Below are 18,835 nucleotides of genomic sequence, written 5' to 3'. Positions count from 1 at the left end.
TGGGTATATTTTAGTGTGTATGGACGAACATAATACCATTTCATAGTACAATCGCATCAACTCCAAGTTCCGAAAACATTTCAAACCACGAAACCTCCTCCCGATCAGCCTTCCAAATCCCAGTGAGAACATCAGACACAGAATGAAACGAAGCGAATCGTATCTCATCACGGATGACCTGAACCAAACCCAACACCGCCTTTCGATGCCTTGGTGAGGACACATGGGCACCAGCCACCAGAAGTGGGAAGATGACACAATTGAGCACCTTGGACGGTTGCTTGATGTCTAGAATGCACTCCAAACACGGAAGAACGTGCTGCTGCACAAGGGAATGAGAGACTGGTAGGCCGCATATGGCTCGGTACATGTAGATGAGTGCCGTGTGTTGAAAGACCCGAATAAGTGTGAAAGCGTCGTTGGCCACCGTCTCAGTTTCGGTATCGCTCTCTGCTGCGTCGGTGATTCTGGCATACACCGGCGATAGGGCAGTCTCGAAGTCCCTCACGGTTGACATGGACAGTTGCTCTGATTCTTTGTTCAAAGCGTCTAGATACCATGCCAGGCGAGATATCTGCTGGAAGACTGATGCCAATGAAGACCTGCCGAGGATATCTCTCCCCCACCAAACAGCTCGGGTATCTATCGTTTCCCAGATCTCTGCCTTGAAGGCAGGCTGGCCTCCCTTAAGCATGACTGATGTGAGGTCCGTAGACGCAAATTCCGAAAGGAGCATATGTATCGACTCGTGGCTGGTTTCTAGGACGGTGTTGATGCCTCCCAAGCTGTCGACGATTGCCCGTACACCACCATGGTGGCTCGTGGTCGATGCGGAAGCTTGTGCGCACTCTAGATACCCGTCGTGGAAGTAGAGCAGTAGTACTGCCAGAAGCAGTGTCATCAGCGACTCCTTGTCGATCTTGGCTATCTGCGTGTCGCCCAGCTCGCCTCTCAAAGCCGCCAGGCATTCCAGCCGCTTCATGCGGAGTAGGTTACGGCTATTACGCCCGTCTTGAAGCACCCGGTGGGCGTCGGCAATGACACATGTCGCCAGAAGCACGACTCGATGTTCGAGAGCCTGCAGAATCGGCGCGGCACAGGGCTCTGGTGCGGTTGTGAACATTGGCCATAGGCGGTGATGGAAGTAGTCGAGTGCGCGTCTCTCGTCGGCGGCCAATGATGAAGCTAGTTGCACATCTCGGGTCGTGATCTGGTAGATGGCCGGGGCCTTGATGGTCGGACGGGTGCACCACTTCAGTCTCCGGACGCTGAAATCGCAATCAGCGCCAATCTTGGCGCATCGAACGCAAGTCGGCTTGGTGAGATCGCACTTGATGCGTCTTTTCTTGCAGGGCCAGCAGGAGCCTTCGACGACTCTGACGCGGTTGGTGACCATGATGCGATGGCTTGATCGAATTGGGAGTCGGATCTCCTTATGTTCAGATGACAGATGGAGAGCTGAATTGAAGAATCATGCAGAAAGAGGGTCCGATAAGGAACACAGAGATCTGACGTTGGTCGTTATCAGTGTCGAGAAACCCGCTCCGCAAGCCCGCCCCTCTCACCGATAGGCGATAAAGGGTTCGGCACCTGGGGGAGATGTGCGGGGAAAGGTGTGAGGATGCGTTGGATCCGGGCCGGGGTGTCTGGCCGTGAATTTGTCTGCCCGCAGGATTTGGTCCATCTTCTTTCCATAATGGGTCTAGTTGGTGTGAATTGACATTTTCTAGTCGCGACTCCGCACGTTCTACGGAGTCTGAATGACAAGTCGAGGCTTAGTTTAGGGTCTACCCCTGCATGGATTTGCGACAGCTAGGCACAACTACACAATAAAACTGTCGTGAAGTCCGTCTAGCGAAAGCGACTGGCGATCATTGACTTTGCCACAGTCCAGTGAAACAAAGCTCTGATCATCAGGGCAGAGAGAAAAGTCATGGGCACCAACACCAACATCACGGACATACCGATAGCCTTTCTACCCGCGATCACGACGAACGCCGCTGTTGTTGTCGCTGCAGCGCTGATTGCGACTCTGTTCATCAGCAGCCAACTACTACAGTACAACTCAACGTCAAGAGACTCATTAGAGATCACACAGGTATCAGGCTGACCCGGAACTCGGAATTTCTTCAGTCTATGCATGCTGACGAATACTGAGTAGCTGTACTGTTACCCCGTCAAAGGTCTCAGAGGATGCACTCTGCAACAAGCTCACCTAGGAAAATATGGGTTCGTAGGGGACCGAACATTTTCTCTGCAGAGAGTCCGTCGTGATGGTGATAACGATGAGAACAAGAGATACGAGACCATGTTGGCCGGGTATTACCTGCAACTTGCACTGTTCCAAGCGACAGTAGAATTCGACGGAAGAAGCGAAAATTCAAGCAGAGGCGAAGTTGTAGTAAGATGGTATGGCGGCGATACCGACTTTGGCACAGCTGCAAGAGAGGCTGGGGTCAACACCAAGGACGAGATTCGATTTCCTCTCACGCCCTCCACCCAAGGCTGTGATGAATATAGCATCAGCTTGCATGCCAGCGACGCGAAAGCATACGATATGGGCGATGAGTTGTCATCCTGGTTCTCGGAACGGCTTGGCTTTGAAACCAGGTTGGCCTATATTGGCAACGGATCACGACCAGTCCTCGGCTCAATGGCACCTCACAGCAAAGGCGGACTGAAAAGGGCTCGGCTCCTGCAACGTATCCAGTCACTTGTACCATTCCTTTCTCTCCCAGAAGAGCGATTGGTCTTCAATGATCTGGCTCATTATCTTGTGGTTACCGAAGAGTCCAACGACCAGGTCACATCTCGATTAGACGGGGACTATCGAATGGACATCACCAAGTTTCGACCAAACATCGTCGTGAAAGGTGCATCGGGCCCTTTCGTGGAAGACTTCTGGGGCGAATTGACGTTCGGCGGAGGAGTTCAAATGCCGCTGACAGCCAACTGCTACCGGTGTCAGAGTATCACAGTAGACTTTGCTACTGGGAAGACGGCAACCGATGATCGTGGTATGGCTTGGAAGAAGTTGAACAAGGACCGACGAGTTGATAAGGGCGCCAAGTATAGTCCGGTATTCGGAAGATATGGGTACTGTTTCGGTTCTTCAGTTGGCAAGAGTGTGAAAGTCGGAGAAAGTGTCAAGGTTACTCATGTCAACGCTGCGAGAACCACATTTGGTATGTTTAGGCACGGAGTGAGGTTGAAGTTGCGCTAATGACTGCTTTTTAGATTGGCCGCACCTAACCACCTTCGGTCTCAACCAGACGAAAAAGTAGATTTCGCAAGATCGGTTACAAAAAGAAATATCAAGACTACTGGAGCCAGGCAACTGATAAGCCGTTATTGATCACTAGTATTTTGAAGAAAAGATCTCGACTGAAAAGCTTTGTTTGAGTTGTAATAGCTAGTATATCGTGTCGTCCGGGGCGTCACATGACTGACCTTCAAGCCGATAGAAGTCACGAATCGGAAAGATGCCGACCGATGGGAAAGTCAGAGTTCCCAACAATGCCACTCTCCAAAATCCCGTTTCATGGTAGTCTGTGAGTCTTGCGAGCCTCGGACGTACCTGATGCCCGAGCCGAAACTCAAACATTACCTAGCGGGAACTCAGAAGTGATCGAAGCGCAATCATCATCTGAAGTTTGTTGCTATTTGTAATCCCCATTAACGCTCTCATCGGGACCAGTACATAATCAAGGTCGTTGCCATTCTGGGCGCAATTGGAGAAGCAAGCATCCCATCTTTCTCTGTTATCTCGAAATCATGGATCTCAATCTCATTATGTCGGAATCGACCACCACAACCCAACCGTGGTCTCTGGCCGGGAAAACAGCGATTATCACAGGAGGTTCGCGAGGAATAGGACGAGGGATCGCGATACACTTTGCGCGAAAGGGCATTGCCAACATTGCCATCACTTTTGTCTCGAATCAGGCAGCCGCGGAGGAGACCCTGAAAGCCTGTCGCGAGCTCGGCGCTCAGCGGACGTGTATGATCCAAGCCAACATGGTCGACCATGATATTGGTCAGCGAGTTATCAATGAAGCCCTTTCTGGATTGGAGGCGAAGACCATCGACATCCTGGTCAATAACGCAATCTTGGGAAACGCCGATAGACCTAAAGCGGTGACCGAGACGACACCCGAAGACTTCGCTGAGATGATGCACGCCAACGTGTTTACCCCTGTCAGCTTGACCGTCGCGTTCATGCCCCACGCTCCAGCGTATGGCGGACGAGTCATCAACATCTCTAGTATCGCTGGCAAGCAAGGAAATAGGGACCCAATCATGACCTACGGCGCAAGCAAGGCTGCCCTGGAGAGCTTTACAAGGTCCTTTGCAGAGCAGTATTCCGCGCAAAAGGGCATGACGTTCAATAGCGTCAGCGTTGGCCCGACGGCGACTGACGCCTTCGAGAATGCTAAGAAGACCTTCCCTGCAGATTTTCTCGATCAACAGGTCAAAGATATCACAGCTGCAACTAGGATTGGCGAGCCGGAGGATATCGCGTACATTGTTGGCTTTTTGGCGAGTGAGGAGGGTCGCTGGGTGAATGGTGCTGCTGTGAGTGCGAATGGTGGTCACAAGAGTGTGCTGGCAGCTTTCGGCTAGAGAAAAAGCGAGGAAACCTGTGCGACAAGAGACGATGAATACAGATATCAAAATTTCTTTCTTATCGATCGCTTGGCACGGGATCACATTTCCTTGTGGTCGGAGGCTAGAAAACGTTGTGCATTGCAAGTGTTTCTTGTTCCATCGTGTGCGACAATAAGCCAGCCAGCCATCCGCCATCGAGAGAACTCCGCCAATTTAACAGGAGGGCTGATGAACACCTCTCAGGGGGCATGCCGCCGGGATGCGACCTTCTGGGGACCTAATTTAGTTTGCTCCACTGGACCATCTGCACAATGGCGACATCCGGGATCCTCTCCGGCCGACATCCGAGGCGCAGGATATGTCATCTCATGTCCGGAATCTCCTTGCCAGCATCACTACGTGGAATGATGTATGTCTTCCTCGTACTCAAGGCTTATCTGTAATTCAAACGGTTTGTGAAGGACCTCAGTCTGGTGCACAATGGGTGCTGAACGGAATGATTCTGCCATGGAGGCAACCCCGCGGAAGCTGGTCAACATCGAACATGTCCTGGAGAACGCCACTCTTGCCGAAAAGATCTCGCTGCTAGCAGGTAGGTCTTCCCCTGCAATCTAGGGACATCAATTGACAGACTCGTAGGTTCCGACTTTTGGCACTCCACACCTCTTTCACAGTACAACGTCCCGGCTGTCAAATGCACCGATGGGCCCAACGGCGTCCGGGGCTCCAGGTTCTTCAACCCCGTGCCGGCCCTGTGCATACCCTGCGGAAGCGGCTTAGGAGCAACCTGGAATTCTGAACTGATTGAACAGGCCGGCAAACTATTGTCCAAAGAATGTGAAGCCAAAGGAGCTCACGTCTGGCTTGGCCCAACAGTAAACATCATCCGGTCGCCACTGAATGGCCGCGGCTTTGAATCCTTCTCAGAAGACCCGCATCTCAGCGGAATCCTTGCGGGTTCCATTATCAAAGGCGTTCAATCACAAGGAACCCTCGCCGCTCTCAAGCACTTCGTGGCGAATGATCAAGAAACGGAAAAGATGTCGGTCGATGTTTGCATATCTGACAGAGCTCTACGTGAGATCTATCTCATGCCCTTCCAAATCGCACTGCGAGATAGCAATCCAAGAGTTGTCATGTCGTCCTATAACAAAGTTCAGGGATTGCATGTCTCAGAAAGTTCGAAGATTCTACAAGACATCTTGAGGAAAGAGTGGAGATTTGACGGGCTTATCATGAGCGATTGGTACTAACCGCCTCTGTCCTTTCGTATGCACTGGCTGATCTTTTTAGGTACGGTACTTACTCTTGCGAAGCCGCCTTGAATGCCGGTGTCGACATTGAAATGCCTGGACCTAGCAGATATCGCGAGAAGGAGGCCCTTTCTGCGGTTTTCTCGGGCAAGGTTGCGCAACATACTATCGATGAACGCGCCAGGAAGGTCTTGGAGTTCGTCAACGATGCGGCTTTGGCAAGAGTTGGAAAGGAAGAGACCACTCGGGATGTGCCTGAGGATCGAAATCTCAATCGACGCCTAGCTGGCGAAAGCATTGTGTTGTTGAAGAATGAGGAGAACATCTTGCCGTTGACAGCAGAACAATGCGATGAAGTGGCTGTGATTGGACCCAATGCAGAGATCCCGGCTGCATGTGGTGGTGGAAGTGCTAGTCTGCGGCCCTACTATACCAGCTCTGTCCTGCAGGGTATCCGAGGGTCACTACCACCAAACGCGAAGGTCCATCATGAACCTGGCGTCTATGAACACATCTTACTGCCTCCCTTCACTGCAGAACATGTCTTTAACGACGCAGGTCTCCCAGGGGTTACTATCGAGATGTTTAATGAACCGCATAACACGGCTAGCCGGAAGCCATTCGATCACGTCACAATACCCGACACAACGTATCAACTCATGGACTACAGACATCCTGACAAGGCGGAAACGTTCTTCATGTCCATGCGAGCGCATTTCACTCCCGAACACACCGGACCGTATGAATTCGGTCTCGCATCATACGGAGAAAGCAATTTGTACATCAACGACGAACTTGTCATCGACAATTCAACTGAACAGACACCAGGAGGGATGTTCTTTGGTAAAGGATCTGCAGAAAGGCGAGCTGTCTACGAGATGACAGCCGGGGAGCGCTATGTCCTGCGGGTGGAGGCGGGAAGTGCCTCGACATCAAAGGTAACTGGTGGCTCGTTGCTAGCGATTCCAGGTGGGGCTTGCAGACTTGGTGGGTGTCGGAAAATCGATCGTAAAGAAGGCATCCGGAGAGCAGTCGAGCTGGCTAAGAGATGCAAATACACTGTGGTTGTAGCTGGTCTCAACGTGAGTTAGATCTGAAGTTCGACAAACCAAGCTCACACACGCGCAGGCCGATCTAGAAAAGGAAGGTAAGGACAGAAGAAACATGGACTTGCCTCCTCATGTCGACAAGCTCATTTCTGCTGTCTTGAAAGCCCAGCCAGACGCCATCATCGTCACACAAGCAGGCAACCCCATCCGGATGCCCTGGAGGCACTCGGCGAAGTCAATGATTCACAGCTGGTATGGCGGCAACGAAGCCGGGAATGCTGTCGCAGATGTCCTCTTCGGGCGCATCAACCCGAGCGGGAAGCTACCTATGACATTCCCTGACCGTTTGGAAGACAACCCTGCCTTCCTTAGCTTTGGCAGTGACAACGGGAAAGTGCATTACTCCGAGGGCGTGTTCGTCGGATATCGATGGTATGAGACGCGTCGTATCATGCCTGCATTCCCTTTCGGGTGAGTTGGTACCTCGTATCCGGTTAAAAGTTGAGCTGACAGAAACTTCATAAAGCCACGGACTGAGCTACACAACTTTCGACATTTCAGGGATTCAAGTCAGCCCATCCCATGTCCAATTCAGCATACAAAACACCGGCAAGAGGGCGGGCGCTGAGGTTATTCAAATGTACATCCGCTACTTCGCCGTCTCTCAAGATTCAAAATTCGCCCGGCCGCGACAAGAGCTCAAGGGCTTTAAGAAAATCTATCTTGAGCCGGGTGAGCGGAAACTTGCAACGATTCCCATCGACAAATACAGTACGGCCGTCTGGGATGAGAAGAGGAACAGCTGGTGTTGTGAGAAAGGGGACTACCTTGTTAATGTGGTGTCCGCGACTGAAGGATTGATGGGTTCCTTCAAGATTGAGAAGAGCATTTTCTGGAACGGTCTCTGATCTTCACGCAAATCATAGCAAATCGAGTTCAGACAAGAGCATAATGAGACGGGATATATAGATTTCGTGCTTGAAAAGTACTTCATGATGGCAAGACCTTCGGTATGTGACTAAAAACAGCCCTGAATCTCAGAAGCACCCAGGATCGGCCATATTCCAGTCGGTCTGGAGCGGCATGAATGAGTCCAAGAACAGGTCTGGTTGGCATTCATCATAACTTGGCTCAAATCCCAGTGTCATGGAAACGTCATACGCCGCAGTGTTGCCTCCAAATCCAGCAGGCGGGAACCCCAACGAATTCCCTGTCATATCTTGCGGCATTGCCATGTAGGACTGAGCGCCGTCGGGCTTGGAGATGTCGGGCATCCCGAAGGCATGTGGATGGGCCATATCATGCTGATCTCTCGTCTCCCGACTGTTGTCCAGGTATGGCTGCACATCATCTTCGCCATCTTGTTGAAACTTAAGCTTTCGTATTTCGTCCGTCACGCTGTATTTGGAGTACACTTCACGTGAGCCCCTGCCGGTACTATCCGGCACAGAAGCAGCCTCGCCGATATTTTCATGGGGCTTTTCTAAGTCCCAGTCGGACCTCATTGGGCTAGAGTCACCAGAGTCCCGTTCAGCATCGTGGATCAGATCCGATATACCACCTCGAAGCAACTTAGTCGTTGGGTAAACTTCGGAGGGAGTCTCAAGGATATCCGAGCAAGCTTGAAGCTTGGCCAACAATACCGCTCTCGGTAAGCGTGAGAACTCTGGGGACCCGAGGCGGGAGATGACGCGTGCGGAATGGAAGGCGCACATCGCAAGGGACGGGTCAGTAATGAAGATGTCCTTGCCCATTTCTGTTACTGTAGCCATGATGTCCGACACAGCTAGCGCGTGCTCAAGACAGCGATCTCTGCAATAAGCGGCAAATTCTGGTGATAGACTTTGCAGGTCTTCAAAAGGGAGCCCTTCCCGGAAGCCGGGGATAGTAAATCGGTACATATCGCACTGGCATTGGTGCCACCACGCATGAAACATGACAAATGATGTTCTTTGCGGAGTATATGCGCGAAGGAAGAGGTTCTTCTTGTCGAAGTGATAGTGTTGTGGTAATAAACGGCGTAAGTTATCGAGCTCATCAGCAAAACCTTTCAACTGCTCGATGCATTCTGGAAGTGGTTTTCGACGGTGTGTTATCGTGTGAGAGAGTCTTGAAACTGGTGTTAGCTAAGGTACATGTCCAGCGAAAATGGAGAGCATCACCTCTGGATACGATCTCGGATATCAAGAACCCGAATGTTGTACGCCATGAGCCCTAAATCAGACGTAGTAGATATCTCAGGGGGTGATAACGGCTCTGTCATAACGGGGATATCCAGAGTGAAAGACCTCTCATTGCATGGTAGTTGCAGGTGTATGGTCTCTTTGGAACATCCAGTAAACTCAGCTCGCCCACTGGAGTAGAGTGTGTCGAGTGTGAAAATGGCCCACATGAGACGTCTGCGACGTTCTTGCATCAGAAATCCATGGCGGCCGTCCTCATAGTTTAATCTCATCATATAGGCCAGCCGGGCTGCAAGGCATGCGGATATCAGCATCTTACTGAAACGGCGGGCCATGATGTGATCCAGAGTTGTAAGCATGAGTGCTTCAATGTCCGATAGGGAGGGCTCGCTCAGTCGCATGAAGAGTTGCATCTCTGCTTCCTGTATCCATCTAGTCGCTTGTTGCAGACGACCTTGATCTCCTGAGGCAAGATACCGTGCTGTAAGACCACACATGGCCTTCAAGAGTCGAGGGTTGTGAGTGTCCTGTGCCCAACTTTGGCAGAATGTGGCCTTATGGATAAAGCCATAGCAGGGGATAGGATAGACCAAGTCGAAAAAGGCGTCAATGTGCTGTTTGATGATCGACTTATTTACATTCAACTCACTGTGGAAAATGTCAGCGTACGCCGGGCTTCTCTGGAGGGTTTTTACGTACAAGCCGGGGGACGGTGCTTGCGACGGCGCGATCGAGGTACCTCGTGCTGATGAAGACGCTCTACGTGTACTGCCCTCATTGACAGACTCGTCAGCCGATGCTGTGACTGGCTGCCGGTGGGATTTCGGCGATGTGGACTTGGCAGTCAGATCTGGATATTGACAAGGAGTGCCTCTTTGGGAGCACCTCCTGCATGATGGCTGCGTTCCACAGCATTTTGTTTTCTTATCTCGACATTGGATGCATGCTCTGCGGACGCGCCTCTTCTCCAGCCTCAAGTGGCTCGGATCCGCCTGTCCAGCTGACCCTTCATCTTCAAGAGATGCATCGGGGACTGAGAAAGAGCAGTGAAATTTGAGTCTGCGACAGTTTTCGCATCCCCCAGGTGAGCCGTCACATCGGACCTGATCGGATGCGGGTTAGGAACGGTGACCCTCTTCCGAAGCGGAGCACCTCCGATCCGAGGCCGAAAATAAAAAAACTTACCTTTCGGTTCCGGCACTGGAAACAAATCTGCAGGCCCTTTCGGGGTCGCCCGGACGCTCGATATGGAGCAGCCGCCTCCATGCTTTTCTTACCCGCAGCTTCTGCCAAAAATATATGTGAAAGATGCATGAGATCGGGTGATAGGGTTGGGAAGTCGGGGGGGAAATGAGTTCGCGCTCTGTTCCGCCCGAGTTCCGTGATGTTGTTTGCTGCTTTGCCTCCCCCCGAGTTCCGGCCCCCGGAGCTACCCTAGTTCAACGCCAAAAACCCAGCCGGACGGTCACCCGCCAGAAGATTTTCGTTCTGGGCTCAGCTCCTCCACAATTTCCCTCCAGGAAATGTCTCCCCAGTGCCTAGCGCCTTGAATGGCTTCTTCCCCAGTGGGTTTCCCCAAGTTGGGGAAATCTCCCGTCTCCGCCATGCCATGTGTTGGTTTGCCATCAGTCCGCAGGTCGAACGAGTTTTATTGTTTGCTAGTGGAGGCCAAACCTCTGGATCCTTGAGCTCAACCCCACCTTGCAAGGAAGAGAGGCCTAGCTTAATACCAACCAACAAGGCACACGGTTCAGCGCCGCGAACGCGTTCAAGTACTTAAAGATCCGCGATGCATTATCTCCTTCCCCCAGTCTACTCTGTCGGCCGCGGCGTGGATCCCCTCAATCTGATCCAAGAGTTCCTCCATCATGGCGCCAAATAGGATTCTCAAGCACTTCAATCGGACTCTCGCGGTCGCATTCACCGTAGTCGCCATCTCGACCTTCAACTATGGCTTCGACAACGCGGGCTACTCCACGACGCAGGCAATGGACGCCTTCCAGAAGCAGTTTGGCGACCAGGATCCGACAACCGGAAAGTGGAAGATTCCTCCTACTTGGTTATCGTTGTTCAACAGTCTCAACTACATCGGGTTCGCCGCTGGCGTCATCATCGGCAGTCTCGTCAGTGCCCGTTGGGGTCGTCGCTGGTGCATGTTTGGCATGAGTGCCTGGGCAGTAATTCCGGCAACGATCGCTTTGACTTCATCCACCAGAGAGCAAATAATGGCCGCACGTATTCTCAACTGTAAGGCAGCGTTTGAATCTTGATTAAGCGTGACTCTAACATCTCCAAGACATCTACGTTGGGATGGAGTTGGCAGTGGTGCCAGTTTACCAATCAGAAATCGTGCCATCCGAGATTCGAGGATTCGCTGTTGGGTCCTACCAGTTTAGTCTTATGGTGAGAGATAGCCGCTGTTAGCGAGAATTTACTCGGACTAACTGATATTACTAGTTCGGGACTTTGATCGTCAACTCAGTCTGCAGAGGCACCAGCACACTGGAAGGAAACCCGTCTTGGAGGATCCCAATGGGACTCTTCTACGTGATTCCAGTCATAGTGATGTGCCTCATCTTTTTCATCCCTGAGGTAATTCCCAGATCTTCAACTCTAGGTTGTACAAAGACTAACCTTTTGGAAAAGTCGCCGCGATGGCTCTTGACCCAGGACAGAGTTGAAGAAGCCCACGCATCGCTCAAGAAACTCCGAGTCGGTACGATCACGGACGTCGAAATCGACGAACAGTTTGCTGCTTTACAGTACGCTCTGAAACAGGAGGTCGAACAAGGGAAATACTGGGAGTTGTTCAAAGGCGTCAACTTGAAGAGGACTGCCGTGGTCATGGTTATGAACTTCTTCCAACAAGCTACTGGTCAGGCGTTCGCATCGACCTATGGAGCAATCTTCATCAAGGATATCGGAACCGTCAATCCTTTCACCATGACCATTGTCAACGCAATTGTCAATCTGGTCATGGTGTTCATTGGTCTTTACCTAACTGATCGCGTAGGAAGACGGTATGTGTCGTCCCTTTCCTCCTTGAAATATGGTGGACAAACGTTGACGAGCATAATTATAGGCCTCTCCTTCTCATCGGCGCTGTCTTGCAGTTTGCAGCCATCGTGACCATGGGCTCCCTCGGCACAGTTTCGGATCCATCATTTGCCGTCAAGACAGGCATTGTGGCGATGCTGACCGTCTTCGCGGCGTCCTATGTCTTGGCATGGGCACCCCTCAACTATGTCGTGTCGACCGAGATCCCTGCCCTGCGCCTCCGCGACGCCTCCCAGAGAACAGCCTCGATGGTCAATGTCTTGGCCAACTTCCTCGTCAACTTCAGCATTCCCCACCTACTTTACACTCCAGGCGCCGGACTTGGTTCCAAGGTCGGATTCATCTTCGCAGGCATCCTTGTTCTTGCGTTTGTCTTTACATGGTTCTGCATCCCGGAGTGCAAGGGCAAGTCACTCGAGCAGATTGACCGGATGTTCAACGAGGGCGTCCCGCTGCGCAAGTTTGGCAAGTACAAGCCGGAGGACATGTACCAGGCGTCTACGGAGGATGGGGAGAAAGCTGGCATGATCGTCACGGCGCTGCACGAGGAGAAGGCGTGAAACATCTGAGCCGCTGGGGCTTCTGGATGTGACCATTTTGATCTTGGGGCTGGTTCAAGGAGGCTTGCTCGTATTCATGTTTAGAGTCGTAGGTCACTTACAGCTACTGCAACTACTCCTTGCGCCTTGATATAGCCCCTGTTTGTGCATGGATGCAGGGTCAATATTTCCAGTTATGACGGGTGTATCGGACTCATCGTATGCCGGGTATTGCTTTTTGAGATGTCGTTGTGCAGTTGATATCACTTCATTGGACGAAAGCTTGTTCGTTGGAGAGGACGCATCAGGGAAGACCGTCAGGAGGCTGTTGGTTGCCTACGACTGTCCAGGTTTCGGTTCGCCCCTGTCCACCATCGGTCGACGTGCCATGACTGGACATGGCCTCCGTGCAGCGACCTGCCATCTGCGGCCGGGCCCGTTACTGGCGTTAAAGGTCGCTGTTTATTGAGTGCATGCGAGTCGGCGTGGCCGAGGCCAAGAAGGCTCAGCCCGTTTCGCGACCATTCCCTCGGGTCCGATTGAACTGATAAGCGTGCGGGCAAATCGCATCCGCACATGGATTTGGGCCGGGTCCCTGGCCAAATCTGCTACCAGCAGCCGCAACTGGAGCAGATTGGGGAACTCCTGCATACAACCAACCGAACCTCAATTGGCGTGGGTGCCTTGTATGGTGTGTTGCAGCAACCAATAGCGCTATTCTGTCTGGTTTCAAGCCCAGGCATCTTAGATCCAGAAGTTCATGACGCGATTCAGCAAGAAAGGAGAAGTCGGACGACATTTGCATCTACTTTGGTTGGCAAGGCAGATTTGACTTCGTATGTGAATGTGTTCAAACTGCACGCTTGTCGCTAGTGTTCTCGACAAGCGACTCAAGGCGCTTATGATTTGGGTTTGACTTTGTCGCCCTCCTCTCTTGCTGCTTCACATGGACCCGATAGCTACTATTATAAATGATGTTTCCTGCTACACACGAAATTATACCACTCAAAATATGTCAGTGTTTCTCATTCATATCAAGTCTCCCATTCATTGAACTTTTTTTGGAATTGATTTCCAATCTTCGTTACCTAGTCACACTTCCTTTTCAATTTCATTTCATTTCTTTTTCACGACATGGCCGAAGTGGCATTTCCGTCTCCCGGGCTCTTTCAGTCAGAGCACGGGGGCACAGGACTGGAGTCGCCTACGTCGAAAGGCTATTGGGATGCCCCTAGCGACAGGTCCGATGCCGAATCTGTCGTAGATGAACACTTCGACTCAGTGGCATCCGCTCCCGGTCTCGACGATCACCAGAGTCAAGGAACTCAGGATAAGACCATAACCGAGAATCCTTTTGACAGCAAGGACAGCAAAATTCTGTTTGATGCTATAGACAGACTGCAGTCATGCGGAGTCAGCCAGGAACTTGCGATTCCTCAGGTATTCCATCGCCCATCGTCCAGTCGTCTAGATTCAAGCATCACTGATCACAGCCACCATAGCTTATCATTGCTGGGGGCCAATCAGCAGGAAAGTCGTCACTACTCCAGAGTCTGACAGATATACCCTTCCCAGTAGGCAAGGGGTGCTGTACTCGCTTTGCAACGAGGATAGTCTCCCGTAGGACGGCTCCCGGTACTGTCAGCACGGTCAGGATTACCATTGCAGAGCCCGAGGTTCCTGATCGGTTCGGATATCCCGAGGACCACTCTTACAGGGACTATGTCTACATGACGGACCGCCTTGGAATCGATGATTTCCAAAAGGTCATGGACGAGGTAAGTGACGCTGCCCTAAAGAATAAATTTGACAAAGCTCATTTCGTTACAGATCTCAACCCAGTACATGGGCATTCGTCGGGGGAAAGGCAAAGGGATGAAGAACTTTGCCACTCAGGTTCTTCGCATCGAGCTTTCGGGGCCTTCCCGGTCCCATTTCAGTATTCTCGATGTACCCGGGCTCATATCAAATGCCCATGCTGTAAACAAGTACGAGATGGAAGCAGTCAACAAGATGATTGACGATTACATGAGACAGCCTGCCAACATTGTTATGTAAGCTACACTTGTCCAGTCGTAAGAGACACTCAACTAACCTTGCAAAAGCTGTGTTGCCGACGCAGTAACCGATCTAGCTCGCCAAGAGATCTTCATGAAGACTGCCGTGGTAGAGAAGAAAAGACTCGTCGGAGTTTTCACAAAGTGCGATATGCTGCACGATGCAAGTGAGGTGAACATATTCACAAACCCGTGGAACCTTGATTTCTGTTACTAACACTCTGCCTAGATTGTCGATATCGCCAATGGTACTGGCGAATACGCCGACAAGTCTATGCAGGACGGCTGGTTTGTAGTAAGAAATCGATCGGCCAAGGATGGTGATGACTTCAATCTCCAAGAAGCAGAGCGTCAGCTATTTGACCAGCCTCCTTGGAACAATATCGACCCAAGTCGTCGCGGGTCTCAGATGCTTAAGAAACACCTGGGGAATCTTCTTTGCGCCCGAATTCGCGACAACTTTCCCACCATCCGAGACACGATTTCGAGGCTTCTTTCGGAAGCCGAGGGCTCAAGGCAGAGCCTCGGAGACCCCAGACCAACCCACAATCTCCGCCAACAATACCTTAGAGACGTTCTTCAAAGGTATGGAGAGATAGCTGACAAGGCGCTGTACTACCCTGGCTTCCTCGACGATGAAATGATGAGAGTGAGAGCTATGACGCGCAGTGCCAACGAGGAGTTTACCCAGGCGATGAAAGATCGCGGCCATGCGTACAACTTTCAAGATGCAGATGTTGACCCGGTCAAGCAACTTACGGACATCATGTCGCATCACTACTCTTCTCAAAGTCAGGCATCCCCACCTACTGAGCAGCCGGTCACCCCTCCTTCGACACCTCCGAAGAAGGGACGGGAGCGACAGAGTCACAATATTCAGGAACAATCTGCAACATCTTTCACTCAGGAGGTTCGATCTCAGCTCAAAATTTGGCAAACGACTGAACTCCCTGGCCTCGTCAACACAGAAGTCATCAAAGTTTTGTTCATGAAACAATCGGAGAAGTGGGAGCACATCGCCGAGGAACACATTGATTTGGTAGGAAGACATGTTGAGTATGCAGCTGATAAGATCTTAAGGGCTGTGTGTTCTCCCAGTGACGGCTGTGAGATCATCCAGAAAGAGCTGTCGGCAGTGATCGGCCAGTTCCAGCGACAAGCGAAAGAAAAGGCTCTGTCGGAGTTGAAGGAGCACTGTCGTCGCGAAAGGCAGTCTCATCTCCAAACAACAGACATCAGATTCCAGCAAAATCTCCAGGCTCTGCGCAGCTCGCGGTTGTTGAACACCCTTGGCTCTATGCCCATACGAGAGGGAACTCTTGTGGAACCTGTCGCCCATCTTCACGCACTCTTCCGCCATATCCACCACTCAGCAGAAGATAACATGATTAATGACGTCCATGATGTCGTCAAGGTATACTACCAAGTATGTTTTCACTCCATATTCCTTGACGATTGCATGCGTTTTGGTTTCCGGCCTAACAATCACCGTAGATCTCCTTGTGCAACTTCATAGAGCATGTTACCAGTAACATTACCGAGAATTTCATCTCACATGAGACAGGACCTCTCAGAGGTCTGTCGACTAAATGGATGTTCACATTAACGGAAGAAGAGGTTCAGAAGCTGGCACGGGAGGACGAGCATATTGTTCAACAGCGCACTGAGCTCGAAGGAATCATTGAGAAGCTGAGGAATGCTGACGATATTGTGGAAACTGCTCGTAATCAGACGAGTGGTTTGGGCGACATCTAAGCGCAAAGGATTGAGAACAAACTTCTACGAAACGATTTGTAAGATTAGGTTTCCATCATAATGTACTGTCACTATCGACTCTCATAGTTCTCTTCTTGTCTTTCGTAGTCATGAAAATTCGTGAAACTGAGCGCTGGACTAAGCCGTTATCTCAACCTCAATGATGCTATGCGCCGCCGAAGGCAATTTCCAAATTCTCACCACACTGAATCCAACTGATGCGAGAAGATGCCGCCAATCCTTCTCGGATCTCTCTCTTCCTGATACCATAGCCATCATTTGAATGTCGAAAGCGGTAGCCTGAGGGTTTGCAGGGCCTTCCACGTCTATGTGGTCATGTATGAGTAACCGGCTGTATCCTGGAGTCATCGCATCCTTTTGCATCTCAAGTATCTTCCGAGCCGGTTCATCAGACCAATCATGAAGTATGGAGTGCATTAGGTATGCCCGTGCACCTGATAGCTTGTCAGTCCGGGTATACCTACTAAAGCAATAACGAGACAAACCTTTGATGGGCTGCGGCTTAAAGAAATCGTAAGCCACCTTGTTCACGCCAGATGGAAGTTCCGCCTTTTCTATCACGGATCCCAAGTCCTCCAGGTACACTCGGGAAGCTTTCTCGGGGTAAAGGGCGTGGAACTTCAGGATGTCGTGGCCAGTGCTACCCCCGATGTCAACTAGCAATGGTGTGTCGGGATTTGTGTCGAGAAGCGATTCTGCGGGGAAGATATCGGTCCACGCGGGCTGTTGTGCCGCAATGCTTTGTTGTATGATGCTGAACTCTTCCTCCTCCTTGGGATGAGCTTGGTAGTATGACCAGAGGTCTCCATCCCACCCATGGGCGTATTGAAATCCTGAGTGTCTAGAGTCTTCGGGGTTCTTGTACCCGGTTGCTTCGAAGAACTTTGGCAATTTTGCGTAGATTGGCAGGATGAGATTGTAGCTGAGGGTATGGTAAGTCTAAAGCCTTTCACGCATACGGCGTTCTTCGATCATACTAGCTACTGAAGAGCCCATTGAACACAGGTGCTGTGATAGCGACGCCAAATTGCGTGGGCTTGAATGTGCCAAGCGATGGTTCTTCTAGAAGATGGTTTGCTGCCAGAAGACGGAGAAGTCGGTCTAATTATGCCAGTGAGCGCGGCAAAAGAAGTTCATGCAGGATCAAACTCACAAAGCAACGCAGGATCGTATTTGCCTCCGATAATCTCCGCCGCTTGCGCGCTCGTAAGTGGTCCGTTTCCGTGCTCGTTCCACCTCTCAAATAACTCCAGATCCTTCACCGTTCTGATAGCAGCCCCAAGAGCTGGCTATCAAAAGAGCAGTCGTTAGGCGTGCATATCATAAAACTTGGTCTGGAATTGAAGCGCCTACTTGAGTCATGTTGAGTCTCACAGCAGTGTCCCAAGGCGACTCGAGTCGGACCAACAGAGCCTGTGCTGCCAAGAGAGCTTTCATCCGACCGCCCTCGTTGCTGAAAGAAGAAGAGTTCACATGTTCTATGCTGCTGACGAAGGAATCGACAATAATTTCATGGTCGCTGGTTTCCATGTCTCGCTCGGAAGATGTTGACAATGTTGGAAGCTCAGCTAAGGAACTTTCGGCCGTGATGTCTCGGATGCCCCAAGAAGGAAACTTCCTAAAAGAAAGTCGTGTGTGAATGAGATGCTGGAGGCTTCAGACCTTTATTGTATTCTGAACGTAGTTGCAGAGAGGTGTATATTGAAGATGGAACGTTGATCAAACAAGCCCGGGGATAAGGCTCAGTTTTGACCACGATGTGGTTGCAAGGATTAGCCCTTGGGATGAGGGTGCAGTAGTCAGACCAGTGTCAGCAATATCACTTCTTGGCGTACATGAGACTCTTTGGTGACTGGCCAGCTTTCATGCGCATCAGCAACCAGAGATACCAGAAATATCGTTTGTGAACCATGGCTCGTGAGTACATTTGCGCATTTTGGCCAATAGTATCCATGCGTTAAGGTGCATACTCATGAAGCCAGCTAACGGGCATGAGGCTCGACAACGTAAAAATCGTTTCCTAAAGAACGTTCAGAATTTGTCTCCATGAGGTGCATCGTTGATTCTGTGTCATTTAGCGCTGCAATGGCTACTCTCAGATCGGCCCAGAAATGCAAGATTGAAAACTTCGTCATCTGTCGAATTTGATTGACAGCTGTCATCTGAACTCCAGGAGCTGTCTGGCTGATTGGCCCATCATGTCACACTGACTACTTGAGACTCGGACCTCACCGACTGCCCGAGGAACGCGTCTGAGAGGACCGTTTCAATATCTCTCTGAACTCGTCGAAGCTCATGGGATATTTCTCGTCA

General features: G+C 51.1%; 8 protein-coding genes across 8 annotated transcripts; 5 read left to right on the top strand and 3 right to left on the bottom strand.

Annotated features, from left to right (window-relative positions):
* Positions 1–40: 40 nt before the first annotated feature.
* Positions 41–1,396, bottom strand: CGGC5_v000175 (uncharacterized protein; the record flags this gene model as incomplete). The annotated part of the gene is made up of 1 exon (XM_032026478.1): positions 41–1,396. The coding sequence occupies one exon, from the start codon at positions 1,394–1,396 to the stop codon at positions 41–43; it is 1,356 nt and encodes a 451-aa protein (XP_031877029.1).
* A 537-nt stretch (positions 1,397–1,933) lies between these two features.
* Positions 1,934–3,284, top strand: Marc1 (Mitochondrial amidoxime-reducing component 1; the record flags this gene model as incomplete). Its single annotated transcript, XM_032026477.1, has 3 exons — positions 1,934–2,098; positions 2,162–3,185; positions 3,238–3,284. The coding sequence occupies 3 exons, from the start codon at positions 1,934–1,936 to the stop codon at positions 3,282–3,284; spliced, it is 1,236 nt and encodes a 411-aa protein (XP_031877028.1).
* Positions 3,285–3,774: 490 nt separating this feature from the next.
* On the top strand, positions 3,775–4,623 carry asqE-1 (Short chain dehydrogenase asqE; the record flags this gene model as incomplete). Its single annotated transcript, XM_032026476.2, has 1 exon — positions 3,775–4,623. One exon carries the CDS (start codon positions 3,775–3,777, stop codon positions 4,621–4,623), a length of 849 nt encoding a protein of 282 aa, XP_031877027.2.
* A 465-nt stretch (positions 4,624–5,088) lies between these two features.
* On the top strand, positions 5,089–7,818 carry bglK (putative beta-glucosidase K; the record flags this gene model as incomplete). The annotated part of the gene is made up of 5 exons (XM_032026474.1): positions 5,089–5,200; positions 5,248–5,854; positions 5,902–6,943; positions 6,990–7,381; positions 7,437–7,818. 5 exons carry the CDS (start codon positions 5,089–5,091, stop codon positions 7,816–7,818), a joined length of 2,535 nt encoding a protein of 844 aa, XP_031877067.1.
* Positions 7,819–7,947: 129 nt separating this feature from the next.
* Positions 7,948–10,359, bottom strand: CGGC5_v000171 (putative transcriptional regulatory protein; the record flags this gene model as incomplete). The annotated part of the gene is made up of 4 exons (XM_066150640.1): positions 7,948–9,019; positions 9,073–9,741; positions 9,793–10,196; positions 10,279–10,359. The coding sequence occupies 4 exons, from the start codon at positions 10,357–10,359 to the stop codon at positions 7,948–7,950; spliced, it is 2,226 nt and encodes a 741-aa protein (XP_066009947.1).
* A 602-nt stretch (positions 10,360–10,961) lies between these two features.
* On the top strand, positions 10,962–12,710 carry fmqE-0 (MFS transporter fmqE; the record flags this gene model as incomplete). The annotated part of the gene is made up of 5 exons (XM_032026470.2): positions 10,962–11,340; positions 11,390–11,496; positions 11,551–11,685; positions 11,740–12,113; positions 12,176–12,710. 5 exons carry the CDS (start codon positions 10,962–10,964, stop codon positions 12,708–12,710), a joined length of 1,530 nt encoding a protein of 509 aa, XP_031877082.2.
* Positions 12,711–13,823: 1,113 nt separating this feature from the next.
* Positions 13,824–16,501, top strand: dymA-1 (Dynamin-A; the record flags this gene model as incomplete). The annotated part of the gene is made up of 6 exons (XM_032026469.1): positions 13,824–14,129; positions 14,192–14,467; positions 14,520–14,743; positions 14,795–14,918; positions 14,976–16,172; positions 16,241–16,501. 6 exons carry the CDS (start codon positions 13,824–13,826, stop codon positions 16,499–16,501), a joined length of 2,388 nt encoding a protein of 795 aa, XP_031877083.1.
* Positions 16,502–16,639: 138 nt separating this feature from the next.
* On the bottom strand, positions 16,640–18,052 carry CGGC5_v000168 (O-methyltransferase; the record flags this gene model as incomplete). The annotated part of the gene is made up of 5 exons (XM_032026468.1): positions 16,640–16,956; positions 17,008–17,444; positions 17,500–17,623; positions 17,676–17,811; positions 17,876–18,052. 5 exons carry the CDS (start codon positions 18,050–18,052, stop codon positions 16,640–16,642), a joined length of 1,191 nt encoding a protein of 396 aa, XP_031877084.1.
* Between the last annotated feature and the right edge of the window lie 783 nt (positions 18,053–18,835).

The sequence above is a fragment of the Colletotrichum fructicola genome, assembly GCF_000319635.2.
Source record: "Colletotrichum fructicola Nara gc5 chromosome Unknown KSG_Nara_v1_contig01, whole genome shotgun sequence".
NCBI classification, from domain to species: domain Eukaryota; kingdom Fungi; phylum Ascomycota; class Sordariomycetes; order Glomerellales; family Glomerellaceae; genus Colletotrichum; species Colletotrichum fructicola.
Note: the sequence above shows the minus strand (reverse complement) of the source record. Positions and strands in the feature narration are given on the sequence as shown.